This window comes from Haliotis rufescens, unplaced genomic scaffold (assembly GCF_023055435.1).
Source record: "Haliotis rufescens isolate VD_foot unplaced genomic scaffold, xgHalRufe1.0.p SCAF_5, whole genome shotgun sequence".
NCBI classification, from domain to species: Eukaryota; Metazoa; Mollusca; class Gastropoda; order Lepetellida; family Haliotidae; genus Haliotis; species Haliotis rufescens.
Window position 1 is genome coordinate 60,173,451 of NW_025964223.1, and position 14,806 is coordinate 60,188,256.

At 45.1% G+C, this 14,806-nt stretch overlaps 1 protein-coding gene across 1 annotated transcript in view; it reads right to left on the reverse strand.

Annotated features, from left to right (window-relative positions):
* LOC124140365 (midasin-like) overlaps positions 1 to 14,806 on the reverse strand; it is a 158,930-nt gene that overhangs the window by 20,956 nt on the left and 123,168 nt on the right. Inside the window, exons 62-78 of the mRNA XM_048384590.1 lie at positions 14,422 to 14,701; positions 13,717 to 13,970; positions 12,701 to 12,891; positions 12,015 to 12,132; positions 9,096 to 9,240; positions 8,295 to 8,404; positions 7,392 to 7,496; positions 6,453 to 6,593; positions 5,841 to 6,044; positions 5,128 to 5,224; positions 4,788 to 4,887; positions 3,473 to 3,569; positions 2,656 to 2,771; positions 2,304 to 2,379; positions 1,296 to 1,487; positions 1,116 to 1,183; positions 52 to 416 (exon numbers count right to left, since the gene is read on the reverse strand). Coding sequence (XP_048240547.1) covers positions 52 to 416; positions 1,116 to 1,183; positions 1,296 to 1,487; positions 2,304 to 2,379; positions 2,656 to 2,771; positions 3,473 to 3,569; positions 4,788 to 4,887; positions 5,128 to 5,224; positions 5,841 to 6,044; positions 6,453 to 6,593; positions 7,392 to 7,496; positions 8,295 to 8,404; positions 9,096 to 9,240; positions 12,015 to 12,132; positions 12,701 to 12,891; positions 13,717 to 13,970; positions 14,422 to 14,701 — 2,659 coding nt within the window. The remainder of the gene's footprint in view (positions 1 to 51; positions 417 to 1,115; positions 1,184 to 1,295; positions 1,488 to 2,303; positions 2,380 to 2,655; positions 2,772 to 3,472; positions 3,570 to 4,787; positions 4,888 to 5,127; positions 5,225 to 5,840; positions 6,045 to 6,452; positions 6,594 to 7,391; positions 7,497 to 8,294; positions 8,405 to 9,095; positions 9,241 to 12,014; positions 12,133 to 12,700; positions 12,892 to 13,716; positions 13,971 to 14,421; positions 14,702 to 14,806) is intronic.

Below are 14,806 nucleotides of genomic sequence, written 5' to 3' on the forward strand. Positions count from 1 at the left end.
AAAACCCAAATTTCCACAGGCTTCGCACAGGACATAACAAGCTGCACCTACCCTCCTGTTTCTCCTCCAGTTTCTCCTCCTTGTCTTCAGGTTTCCCATGAGCCTTCACCAGGTTCTGCACAGCCAGCAGAGCAGCTGCAATGACACCCTCCACTCCATCAGAGAACTTCTCCCTCTGTGCCGAGTGTGGGCTGGAGGAATCAGTATCCATCTGTCTCAGACTGTCAGTGTCAGCCACCCACGCCTGGAAGTCGCGGCACACGGACTGGAGCTGGTCCCCGAGGTAGTCCAGAGTCTGGTTGAGGCAGCAGCCAGTGTTGGAGATGGGGTCGTTGAACTTGGATGACAGCTCCGACATAAGTGGGATGAGTTTCCCATACTCGGTGACGGTGTCTTGTAGCAGTTCAAGGTCACTCCTGTAGGTTAACACCATACATACAGATGTTATGTTGATAACCTACTAGCAGACTTCCACCCAAACTAGAAAGTACTAGTGTGACAAAATTGGGCTTAACATTGATTTGAACAGTATTCCAGTTAGGGGCTGTTCATATATCATAGGGGTGTGTGTCAGAGGGAATCGAGGAGGGTCATACAAAATAATACACATATTTGGGGAGTGTCATGAAAAAAATGTACATTTGATAATAAAATACAAGTGCATTTGCATTTTGAATTTTTTCAGGGGGGTCATGAGTGTGGGCTGGAGGATTCAGAAACCATCTGTCTCAGACTGTCGGTGAAAGTTATGCACAAGGACACAGGGAGGGCTATCCAAAAATATGCCAAGCATTAGCAGAGGGTCATTATTTTCAGTGAATCAAAAACCTTCTATCTCCCCCTTTACTGTTATATATGACTGGTCCCTTAATATATCACAGTGTGTCAGCTCGATGTAAGAGGACAGTTCAAAAAGATGCAGGCTTGATATCTGAATAATATTCGACAATCGTAGGATCCCAGTACATGGGTGCTCCTCCCTCAGGCATAATCAATACTTATTTTTCAAATTCCTACAGGACATTGACATAAAATATCGAACTTTATCATTTAGGAAAAACATGGCCGAAGATAACAGTGACGGTACACGTCACTTCATGTACAAAAACACTCACCACTGATAGCAAACATGCCCTATCGCCAACACTTTGCCTTGTTCTGTCTCAGCCACTTTCAACATGTCCTGCACAAAATGAAGACAATACGTTCAGTGCATCAAACATCAGATATGAACGAAAAAAGTCAAATGTTTCCTCTGGAAATCATCATGTCATGCACTGATTGATCCAACTTACCCTGACCGTCTGCACACAGCTTGTCCACCCTTCATCCCCCTGGTGGAGCAGTGCCATGGGAGACAACTCTTCTGGAGGGTAGGGGGACGGGTACAGCCGGGCTCCGTCCACCTGCTGGGGGCATGTGTACAACAGCACCAGGTACTGGTTCAAACCCTCCAACAGCTGCACAGACAGATGTTTCAGTTTGTCCTGAAAAAATATATAGAAAAACAGATTCACTGACCATCATATTCATGCATCATGGTCACCGAGTGAATGTCCTAGTGAGTAATTACAACCATCATAACAGCCTGCAAGAGTCTGGACCAGTGGTTGATAGTATGAGCAATGATCTACAGGATTTCCTCATTTCACAAAGTGACCTTGGTGCAAAAAGTCCAGTTTGCTCCCAATATGGGTACAATGTGTGAAACCATTTCTGTTGTCCCTGCTGTGATCTTATGGGAATATTGCTATACCCAGCATTACCCAATACTCACTTAGTGATTCAAGTATCATAAGTCAGTGTTTGAGTATTGGAGTTACAACAGTTGTAGCAATAAGCTCACTTAATGCAAGGAGGCCCAGGACATGCATGTTCCACAACTGTATCAGGTCTTAAAGCAAGCATGAAGCACTGTCGGACATATCATCTCACACAAACCTCCTGTAGTTATACTCAACTCTACAATATAAGTATACCATATAATAAGGACCCTGTTCACTTAGAAAATTGACAAAGGGTGGGCGCTTATCAAATCATACACAACAAGTTAAATTTGATTTCAGAGATTGAGCAAACATAGTTGAAATGTCGATGAAACTATTTCGATAATAGTTACTAGCATTGATACACATCCTTCTTTGCTGCTGTTGTGACAAGAAAATATGTCCTGCACATTTTCACTCTGATATGGTGGGCACTACTTAAGATTACTTACAGATTGCCAAGGGAAGAAACTGGACTGTTATAGTCAGTCAACTCCCTTGCCTCAGGAAGATGGTAAGAACATTACAGTTACTCACTATCCATTCTCTGGTTTTCTTCTGTGGAGGAAGACTGGCTTTGATCTGCAGCTTGCTCACTGATGCCATCAGGTTCCTGAAAACAGAGACATATTTGACCTACTTCTATGACAGGTTCGCGACTATGTGCAATAACGAGGTAACAACGAATCCTGCTCAATTTGGTCTGCGATATTTTTCACCATAGATCAGATATTGTAATCTATTCTAATTCAAATTGAAGCATCAATTAACTAGGGCAGATTATTCTATTTTAACTTGAGTTTAATTGGGCAGTGATTTTTCAGGAACTACCTCCTGCTCCAAAGAAGATAAAACATTGCAGCTGCCGGCCATCCATGCTGTGTCTCACCTAAGTTGGAGGTACTGCTTGAAGATGGCTGACAACTCCTGGTGCTGCCCAGTCAGAATGTGCATCAGGTGCTCCACGAACCCTCGACATCGGCTGATGTTACCGAGACCAAGTTCCTGAAACAAACATCACCCTGTCCTAGTTGTCTGTCACAACTACAGCAGCTCCCTATTCTGTTCAACAGGTCTGGTGTCTTTCCTGGAATATTCCAGCAGCCTGTAAATACCCTATTGTCTTGTATTTTCTTGTGTACAGTGTGCTCTTGATCATAATGAGTACCTTCCATTCTTGGGAACAGGTTTTGGGAAAAATTACTCTTTCATATATTGTGCACAGTTAAAAACTATCATTGTATCGCTTCAGTTGAACAAACAGGAAATAAAACTAAATCAGTTGTTAGTCTGTTTGTTGATCTATGCTGCACTCAGCAATATTCCGGCTATATGACAGCTGCCTGTAGACAATCAAGTCTGGACCAGACAATCCAGTGATTTATATGATAAGCAACGATCCATACAGTTTGGTTATGACACACAATCAACCAAGTTACCGATACTGACCACCGATCAATTAAGTTGCTTATTATGACCCGCAAATGTTGCTTGGGATGTTCTCACCTTGAATTGTCCATCAGGGTATGATGACATGTAACATGAAGTTAAGGTCAGACTGCCACAAATAGTGAGTAAGTGAGCATGGTTTCATGCCGCTTTTAGCAATATTCCAGCAATGGGTCCCTAGAAATGGCTTCCCCACCGCCCCCTGTAATAAATAACAACTGCAGGTGAGATAGCATCTCCCAGTATCCCAGGTGTACCTTGGAAGGTGTGTGTAGAGCAGCTGTCAGCCTGGCCCGCCTGGCCACACAGCGGTAGTAATACTTGAGGCAGCCACTCCACAGTCCAGACAGCTCCCTGAAACATCAACTCATCATACACCAACCATGAGGTATCAACCTTCAGACATCAACCATCTGACATCAACCATCTGACATATATCATCTTGTATCAAATATCTGACATATATCATCTTGTATCCACCATCTGACATATATCATCTTGTATCAACCATCTGACATTTATCATCTTGTATCCACCATCTGACATTTATCATCTTGTATCAACCATCTGACATATATCATCTTGTATCAAACATCTGACATATATCATCTTGTATCAACCATCTGACATATATCATCTTGTATCAAACATCTGACATATATCATCTTGTATCAACCATCTGACATATATCATCTTGTATCAAACATCTGACATATATCATCTTGTATCAACCATCTGACATATATCATCTTGTATCAACCATCTGACATATACATGTATCATCTTGTATCAACCATCTGACATATACATGTATCATCTTGTATCAACCATCTGACATATATCATCTTGTATCAAACATCTGACATATATCATCTTGTATCAAACATCTGACATATATCATCTTGTATCAAACATCTGACATATATCATCTTGTATCAACCATCTGACATATACATGTATCATCTTGTATCAACCATCTGACATATACATGTATCATCTTGTATCAACCATCTGACATTTATCATCTTGTATCAACCATCTGACATATATCATCTTGTATCAACCATCTGACATATATCATCTTGTATCAACCATCTGACATATATCATCTTGTATCAATCATCTGACATATATCATCTTGTATCAACCATCTGACATATATCATCTTGTATCAACCATCTGACATATATCATCTTGTATCCACCATCATTCAATTTAGCCTTCTATCCAGTCCATCATGTTTTGAATATATCTGAATTTAGGTTTCACACAGACAAACCGTCACATGTCTTCATCATTGTTAACCGGTAACCTTTGATGCAGCATAGTCCTGACCCCACCCAGAGTGAGTGAGTGAGAGTGAGTTACCGAACAAGCACGCATGCGAGTATGCGGTATAACACCGCTCTCAGCAAGCAATATTCCAGCAATATCCCTGTGGGAAACACTAGAAACGGATGGGCTTTACGTTGTACCCATGTGGGGAATTGAACCTGGGGCCTTAGGTGTGACAAGTGAATGTACAACCAACCCCCACCCCGACCCCCATCCACTTCATACATGATAACTTACGTCGACTCTTCCTCAACACCCGCAACAACATCAATGGGAGACACCAGCATCGCCTTTCCCGTGTCTTCTGCCATTGTCAACCCCTTCCTGTAGGACAATCCTGTACACAGCAGAAACAAAGTCAGTCAACACAACATATTCTCAAAGTGCACACGAGAAATAAAGTCAGTCAACACCCAATAGAACATATTCTCAAAGTGCACACGAGAAATAAAGTCAGTCAACACCCAATAGAACATATTCTCAAAGTTCACACAGCAGACACAAAGTCAGTCAACACCACATAGAACATATTCTCAAAGTTCACACCAAGATGTCGTACTCTAGAACTGCTACACACCTGCCGTTGTGAGATGCTGGAACAAATCAGCCAGACTCTTCCTCTTCCGGAGGTTCATCAGCTTTGCTTCGGACTTCTGGTGCTCTTTGTCAAGACCCTGTAACCATGGTAACAACAAGAGTTAATACATGTCCTGACATATAGAGACCTGAACTTACATCATCTACCATTCACTCATTCATAGCTTATTACTTAAGACATACAGTTTCCTCAACCCCCATGTGATGTGTAGTAAAGTTTAGCCCTGAACTATTATAGTTAAAGCACAAGGATGCTTGCCTCTCTGTGAGTGTGCTTTTCAAAAGGTTTTTCATGTCAGCCCATTATGAAAGGAAGAAAAAAGTAAGAAAACGTACAACTTTATGCATAACAACTTCTTGTTTATTGCATATAGCATTATGAAGTTACTCAAATAGTGTCCCTTATCGGAAGACAAAGTAGTGTCGGCGCCTTTGATCTTTTAGCGTGTAAGATCTTATATTATAGAATAGTAGTGGTCTTGTTAACTTTATAAAGGGTCACTGACCCTGGACAAACAAGGGGTTAAATGATTGAGCAACATTTCATACAATCAGGACTCACAATGAAGCCATGACTCCCACTGTAAGTATAAACCTCCATATTTTAAATATGTTGTAAGTCTCTTATCATAACTGTAGGTGACAGGGGACCTATTCTGTCCAAGAACCTCTATGGGAGGTGTTTCCACTGACCGGCGTGACTTCCTCGGCCTGAAGCTCGTGTACAGACTCGATTATCTCCCCTGTGAACTCATCCAGGACAGTGGTGAGCTGGGTGTACCGCATGTTGGACAGTGTTCTCCTCCAGTGTTTCTGGACCCGCGTCGTCAGGGACGGCAGACGGGACTGCAGGCTGCCAGCTGATGCAGGAGCTGTGGCCATGTCAGGCTGATGTTTCTGGGCAGATGTAATAATGAACATCAGTAAACTACATTGTCATGTCTAGACTCTCAAACCCCTGCTCAGTGAATATGCTCAACCTGATTATGTTGTGAATAAATTGTGTGTATAAAAACAGACGTGTCCTCATGTCTGAACATAAATATGATATTATTTGACATAGAGACATGGAGGACATGTCACATGTTCTGAAAAACCAAACAACAGTGAGGTGAGATGAGGTGAAAGGGGGTTTAATCTCTCTCTCTCTCTCTCTCTCTCGGAACACAACTTTTAGGGGTAAATACTTACTCCTTCATCACCTGATGAAGTAAGTATATACTCCGAAAAAAATGTTAGGAGTGTTTGGAAGCATAATAGTCTGTCCTTAACAAAAGATGGCATTACACACAAAGTCAAGCCTACCTGTTTGACAAGCATCTTGCTGGCAGCTTTACGACTGTATTCCTGTAGTCTGTCTCCACAGTTGACTTGTGGATCACTTTCCAGGTCTGAGTTATCTCCCTTCTCTGTCAGGAGGTCTCGAACTGGTTTTTGTAATATTGTCTGGACAAGGCAAATGATCAAGATCAAAAGGAAGAACAGGATACTTTTTCAAACAAATACTTCAGGATAACTTATTGCAAACTCACTACCAAAGACTGCGACACTTGGCAGTGACAATATAACTACTATTTTTCCATTTGAAAGATCAAATTTATGCCAATATCCTAGAACAATGAACAAAATGTGTAATTTAACTGCTGCTAATTCAGGAATTTTATCTAGATTAGATTATCCTGATTAGAGGCCAGTCTTTGTCCTAAAGTCTGCAGCAAATTTCAGACAAAATTGGAATCAAACATCTCCCAATTCATGCCTACAACTATAATGAAATAAAAGTGACAAAACCCCTTGTGTAATCATAAGAAATCTCTGCCTATATAATCTATTTATAACTAACATGTGTGGGGTGAATGTGTTTCACTAATAACAGGACCGATAGAGAGGAAAAGGCTTCAATGCTCAGATTAACATTATTGCATTGAAGACAATTTTAATTTACCTTTGAATTTAGGAAAACAAGAACCTTTAAAAAATTCCAATTTTGAACCAAATAATTTTTTTCCTAATTTGCATGCCCAGAACATTTAGTTTGAAATTGAAGATAATTCCCCATAATTGCTTGAATACATAATTACCAGACCTAGAATAGTCATGTTTACAAGCATGTGGCACTGGGCCTCTTATACTTCAATCTTATAAAGTGTTTAACTGGTGTAATTAAGCATGACAAAGAAAAAAACTTTAATTAAAGAAGAAATCATGAAGCTCTTCAATCCCCCTGTGCTGCCTGATATGTACCTGAAAGGCCTTGGAGTATTTGTGTACAGTCTTGTGAGTCTTCTCCGTCGTCTGCTTCAAGGCCCAGTAGCTCATGTCATTCCACCGTGCTATCTTCACGAAGCCCTGCAACAATATGAACAGGATTAAGAGAGTGCCCAAAATCAGACATCCAGATCTGAGCGTCTCCCTGAGGTAACAACAACTGCATCTTGGAACCTGACTGACACAGTGTCTGTTCCTGGAGTGAGACTGTTTCTTTTGGACTCATTACTTCAAGGGGTTCATTCCTATTGAACAGTTTTTCCTTTCAAAAGTTTTCCGTGATACATTTACCCTGGCAATATTTGTCCGGGTACAGTCAAACACGGTTGTGTCGAAGTTGGAGGGACCTACGTATATACTTTGAGTTATCCGAGGTTCGACACAACTGAAAATGATGAATAAAGAAGGAACACGCAGGAGCCATGCTTTTACTTCAAGACAACTGTAAGTTCAACACATCATAGTTCGACACAACCAAGTTTGACATATCAAAGGTTTAACAACAAAGTTCAACACATCAAAGTTTGACACAACCTAGTTCGACACAACCTAGTTCGACACAACCAAGTTTGACATATAAAAGGTTTAACAACAAAGTTCAACACATCAAAGTTTGACACAACCTAGTTCGACACAACCAAGTCTGACACAACCTGCAGTTCCATGTGTACTGATCATCGTTGACATTAGACCAAATCCTTGGCATAGACAAGTTCCCCCAACAAACAAAAGACCCACAAGTACTTATATCAGGGCCCCAATCCACAAAGTGAATCCACAGATTGTATATCAGTTAAGTCATGTGCTCAGGTCATGTCACCATAAGATTTTTCTGAGTCACCCACATGGAACAGACAGGACTCAAGCTCTCCGCTATACCTTCAGCTCTCTCTCAATGGGCGCCCTCTGGCGTGTCACGTCTGCCTCCACTCCGTCCAGAAACTGCCCGTAGAACTGGTACACATTCCACAGCAGATTCAACAATACGTCTGAAACATATCCAGTTTGTCAAGAGAGACACTTCATACTCAATTAGCTGATAATGTGTTTATTATAGAACAAACCTTGGATGCCTAGACAATAACAGTGTCAATGTACCGTTAACAACTTCACGTTGTGGAGACTGGAAGATCACAATGGTGTAGTGAGTGAGTTAGTTAGTTATGTGACAGAGACATTTGCAAAGTTGGCAAAAACCCAAGCGCGTACATAGGTACGTATGATGCTGGCAGACTAAAGATAATAGTTGGGATAAATCTGGGATTCATACCAAGGCCCAGAGGATCCTGACATGGTAAAGGGACACTACTCTGCCCTGTAAGCACAAGGACATCCAAGGGCTCAACAAGAGCTCAAAACAAAATAATATTGTTGAGCATGTGACAATGTATACAAAACTTCCCTCAGAACAAGAAAAGTACAGTAAACTAGGTTTATAATGAACATGCTTATATCGAACTGTCTTTTGGTCCCGGCCATATGCTGTATATATATGCTTATAACAAACTACAGTTATAACAAACTAAACTTAGTGGTGCCTTATAACCGTATTTTACTGTATAACATCCTCTCTAAAAGACTGGTAGGACAGACAGCTCCAGCCATGAATATTCGTACAGTCACATCATGGAAAAATCATTAACTCCACATTGTGGCTGCACTCTGTCACAACTGACGTACCTTGTTTAGGCGACTTGTCCATGTGAGTCAACTGACAATGGAACGTGTACACCAGCTCCAGACGGCAGCGGAACTCTCCCAGACTGGAGGTCTCCAAGAACTGTTCCAGAGATTTCAGTATATCTTCAGCAGAGGGCTCTGGAATCTGGGTGAAGAGTAAGAGTGAGTTAGAGGCTGTATGAGGGGTAAGAGGGTGTCGGAGGTAAGAGGGTGTCAGGGGTAAGAGGGTGTCAGGGGTAAGAGGGTGTCAGGGGTAAGAGGGTGTCAGGGGTAAGAGGGTGTCGGGGATAAGAGGGTGTCAGGGGTAAGAGGGTGTCAGGGGTAAGAGGGTGTCAGGGGTAAGAGGGTGTCAGGGGTAAGAGGCTGGTGGGGGTAAGAGGGTGTCGGGGGTAAGAGGGTGTCGGAGGTAAGAGGGTGTCAGGGGTAAGAGGGTGTCGGGGTAAGAGGGTGTCAGGGTAAGAGGGTGTCAGGGGTAAGAGGGTGTCGGGGGTAAGAGGCTGGTGGGGGTAAGAGTGTGTCAGGGGTAAGAGGGTGTCAGGGGTAAGAGGGTGTTGGGGGTAAGAGTGTGTCAGGGGTAAGAGGGTGTCGGGGGTAAGAGGATGTCAGGGGTAAGAGGGTGTCAGGGGTAAGAGGGTGTCGGGGGTAAGAGGCTGGTGGGGGTAAGAGGGTGTCAGGGGTAAGAGGGTGTCGGGGGTAAGAGGCTGGTGGGGGTAAGAGGCTGGTGGGGGTAAGAGGGTGTCAGGGGTAAGAGGGTGTCGGGGGTAAGAGGCTGGTGGGGGTAAGAGGGTGTCAGGGGTAAGAGGGTGTCGGGGGTAAGAGGGTGTGGGGTGGAAGAGGCTGTTTTGGGGGAGAGGGTGGTGGGGAAACGAGGTTGTCAGGGGTAAGAGGGTGTCAGGGGTAAGAGGGTGTTGGGGGGAGGAGGGTGTCGGGGAAACGAGGGTGTCAGGGGTAAGAGGGTGTCAGGGGTAAGAAGGTGTCGGGGGTAAGAGGGTGTCGGGGGTAAGAGGGTGTTGGGGGGGAGAGGGTGTCGGGGAAACAAGGTTGTCAGGGGTAAGAGGGTGTCAGGGGTAAGAGGGTGTTGGGGGGAAGAGGGTGTTGGGGGGGAGAGGGTGTCGGGGAAACGAGGTTGTCAGGGGTAAGAGGGTGTTGGGGGGAAGAGAGTGTCGGGGAAACGAGGGTGTCAGGGCTAAGAGGGTGTCAGGGGTAAGAGGGTGTCGGGGGTAAGAGGGTGTCGGGGGTAAGAGGGTGTCAGGGGTAAGAGGGTGTCAGGGGTAAGAGGGTGTCGGGCTAAGAGGGTGTCGGGGGTAAGAGGGTGTCAGGGTAAGAGGGTGTCAGGGGTAAGAGGGTGTCGGGGGTAAGAGGTTGTCAGGGGTAAGAGGGTGTCAGGGGTAAGAGGGTGTCGGGGGTAAGAGGGTGTCAGGGGTAAGAGGGTGTCGGGGGTAAGAGGTTGTCAGGGGTAAGAGGGTGTCGGGCTAAGAGGGTGTCGGGGGTAAGAGGGTGTCAGGGTAAGAGGGTGTCAGGGGTAAGAGGGTGTCAGGGTAAGAGGGTGTCGGGGGTAAGAGGGTGTCAGGGGTAAGAGGGTGTCAGGGGTAAGAGGGTGTTGGGGGTAAGAGGGTGTCAGGGGTAAGAGGGTGTCGGGGGTAAGAGGGTGTCAGGGGTAAGAGGCTGGTGGGGGTAAGAGGGTGTCGGGGGTAAGAGGGTGTCAGGGGTAAGAGGTTGTCAGGGGTAAGAGGGTGTTGGGGGTAAGAGGGTGTCGGGGGTAAGAGGGTGTCGGGGGTAAGAGGGTGTCGGGGGTAAGAGGGTGTCGGGGGTAAGAGGGTGTCGGGGGTAAGAGGGTGTCGGGGGTAAGAGGGTGTCAGGGGTAAGAGTGTGTCAGGGGTAAGAGGGTGTCGGGGGTAAGAGGGTGTCGGGGGTAAGAGGGTGTCAGGGGTAAGAGGGTGTCGGGGGTAAGAGGGTGTCAGGGGTAAGAGGCTGGTGGGGGTAAGAGGGTGTCGGGGGTAAGAGGGTGTCAGGGGTAAGAGGGTGTCGGGGGTAAGAGGGTGTCAGGGGTAAGAGGCTGGTGGGGGTAAGAGGGTGTCAGGGGTAAGAGGGTGTCAGGGTAAGAGGGTGTCGGGGGTAAGAGGCTGGTGGGGGTAAGAGGGTGTCGGGGGTAAGAGGGTGTCGGGGGTAAGAGGGTGTCAGGGGTAAGAGGCTGGTGGGGGTAAGAGGGTGTCGGGGGTAAGAGGGTGTCGGGGGTAAGAGGGTGTCGGGGGTAAGAGGGTGTCAGGGGTAAGAGGATGTCAGGGGTAAGAGGGTGTCAGGGGTAAGAGGGTGTCAGGGGTAAGAGGGTGTCAGGGGTAAGAGGGTGTCAGGGGTAAGAGGGTGTCAGGGGTAAGAGGGTGTCAGGGGTAAGAGGGTGTCAGGGGTAAGAGGATGTCAGGGGTAAGAGGGTGTCAGGGGTAAGAGGGTGTCAGGGGTAAGAGGGTGTCAGGGGTAAGAGGGTGTCAGGGGTAAGAGGATGTCAGGGGTAAGAGGGTGTCAGGGGTAAGAGGGTGTTGGGGGTAAGAGGGTGTCAGGGGTAAGAGGGTGTCGGGGGTAAGAGGGTGTCAGGGGTAAGAGGGTGTCGGGGGTAAGAGGGTGTCAGGGGTAAGAGGGTGTTGGGGGTAAGAGGGTGTCAGGGGTAAGAGGATGTCAGGGGTAAGAGGGTGTCAGGGGTAAGAGGGTGTCAGGGGTAAGAGGGTGTCAGGGGTAAGAGGGTGTCGGGGGTAAGAGGGTGTCGGGGGTAAGAGGGTGTCGGGGGTAAGAGGGTGTCGGGGGTAAGAGGGTGTCGGGGGTAAGAGGCTGGTGGGGGTAAGAGGCTATTGGGGATAAGAGGGTGTTGGAAGAAGGGGATGTTGTTTGACACTACAATCCATAATATTTAGATATGAATCCTCTTACATCATCCTGTTGCTGTGGTGACAAGAATGAGCCAATCAGTTGATAGATGTAGAACCACCATTGTGAGGCCTTGCTCCGCACGTTCTCTATCTGTGTGTCAAGTGAGCGATTCCAGCAACTGTAGTGGAATAATGTTGGGATGAAATATTGTACTGATCAATGTACTGATAAATGTACTATGAACAAACACTATTGACAAAAACATTCATACCTGTTGACTGCTGTAATCATAATACATGCCATACTGTGATTTTACATACATGTGAGATAACTGGTAATTATGTAAGAGTCACAGCTGTTACTGAATTTTCTGTACCCATCTCACTTAGACTTAAGTTTGTTTGTTGCTTTGTTTGATGTTTACACTGCACTCAGCAATATTCCAGCCATATGACTGCGTCTAAAGAATTAATCAAGTCTGGACTAGACAATCAAGTGATTGACATCATGAGCATCAGTCTACATAATTGGGATATGATGATAATTGGGATATGCATCAACCAAGTCAGCAAGCCTGACCACCCGATCACATTAGTCGACTCTTACAATAACCTTAGACGTCTCTTACGACAAGCATGGGTTGCTGAAGAGCTATTCTAACACAAATCTTGATGTGTTACTCAGACTTAAGATGTTCAATAGCACGTAACAGTTTCACCTGGGTAATATGAGATCGTTTCACCCACCTAAGTTCCAGCTTCCTCCACTGTATTATCATAGTGGTGACGTCTGCTAGTTGTGTTGCCATGGAGACATGTGCAGCAGCATTTGCCTCCCAGTCCTGGGACTTCTCCAGCAGCAGCTCGAGGCCGGTGAGAAACTTCATGACGGGGCAGGTTACGGGGAAGGACAGCACCCGGTCCACGATCGTCTGCAGCTGAACAACACAACACCACCATTAAACATGCAAGTTACCAATAGGGTTGGTTGGTTGTTGGTTGGTTTGTTGTTTAACACCGCAATCAGCAATATTCCAGCGTTATGACGGCTGTCTGTAAATAATCGAGTCTGGACCATACAATCCAGTGATTGATATCATGATCATTGATCCAGGCAATTGGGATCAATGACATGCATCAATCAAGTCAGCGAGCCAAACCACCCGATCCCGTTAGTCGCCTTTTACGACAAGCATAGTTGCCTTTTACGGCAAGCATTGGTTGCTGAAGACCTATTCTACCCCGGATCTTCACGGGTACTGTCATGACAACAGTCCCAGTAGGGTAATACTGAATAACTATACTGAAGAAAATAAGTTAGGGATCATAAATATTTTGTGGGATATTGTTTGGTAGTTAATTCTGAGCACAACATTTTCACAAAAATATCCCCCAAAATATTCATGATCCCTAACTTATTTTGTTTAGTATTTGTGCTGCACTCACCATCAAGACTGGGAAAGAAATTCACCTGATGAAGGAGTAAGCATATACTCTGGAACGTTGAGTTCCTCATAATAAAGAAGTTCCCATCCATAAATTCCCTTCCTTATGTGTATCACTTCTAAATACCATTCAAAAGAAAAGAAATTCCTATTTCTAACAATGTGCTTATACGTGGACATTATTTGTGCAAGTACTGAGAATAATCAGTCCTTTGTCTTTTATGATATTGTTTTATACATAATGGTTGTATCTTTTTTCAATGACCACTGACCTACCTTGTGTGGGTAATATTACCAGGAATATTGAGATTTACTTACTACTTTCAGGGTGGGATGGTCGGGCCATTCCTGCTGTAACTCCGATACACGGGCTGAAAATCGGGTCAGAACTGGTCTACACTGGATCACCTCCGCCACATTGGAGTCTGTGTAGATGTTGTAGACTGGAGATTCCTTAGGCAGAAGTGGGTTGTGCGTCTCACCATCTGCAGACTGACCTACGCGGACAGACGTCTGGACCGCCCCACACACCAACAGGTGGCCGCCAAGACTCTCCACGTCTACTGTGCTGTCTGGAAGCAAGGACTGATGAACTGGACACAATGACACAAGTTGGGAATTTTTCCCACAGAGAAGGACAGATATTTGTACGAATCTTTTCATGTTTTTAATCAAGGTGATCTGATGATTTGATGTACTTAGCCCCGCCTTATTTCAACATAGATCTTGATTATTGATCAGATCGTGTTGATTAGGCACCGTCATTTTGTTTGAAGCAAATGCATGTCATTTGAGAGGTAGAATCTAATTGATCAATAGGAGGGACATAGAAGGGACATAACTCATAATAGCCACTGGTGGGGCTACGATCGAGCCATGAAGTTCCAGCATGGTTCGGCAAGGGTGGAAACAGGACTTTTATAGACAGTTATCTCGGGAAGATGGGGGCCTGTTGGAGCACATCATTCCAGTATGTGAAGACACCTTACACTTCATGCATCAAAGTCAATGAAAAGAACCAACCTAGGGCATTCCATCCCATCTTGCCCAGCTGTGCTGCCACCGAATACCTCGTTAGCGCAGGTAGGACATGGTCCTGGGGCAACACCTGCGGGAGCTCTGGTCTTCTGATCCACTCGGTGCTGGTCAGGGTGGTGAATATCTTCCGATGGCAGTCGAGAATGAGGGACATCTCGCTTGGACTAATTCTGTCCACTCCTGGTGAGACATCATCATGGGTTATCTCCTCTTGATCATCACCCGTTCCTTCCAGGCTCTTCAGCCCAATTACGTCTTCGAAATCCTGCACATAATTACAACAGAGGTGAATGCCTGAAAGTGACACTTCTGTTACACTGGACGCATACTTTTGTAGCAATCAGTCAATGGATACAATATATAGATATAA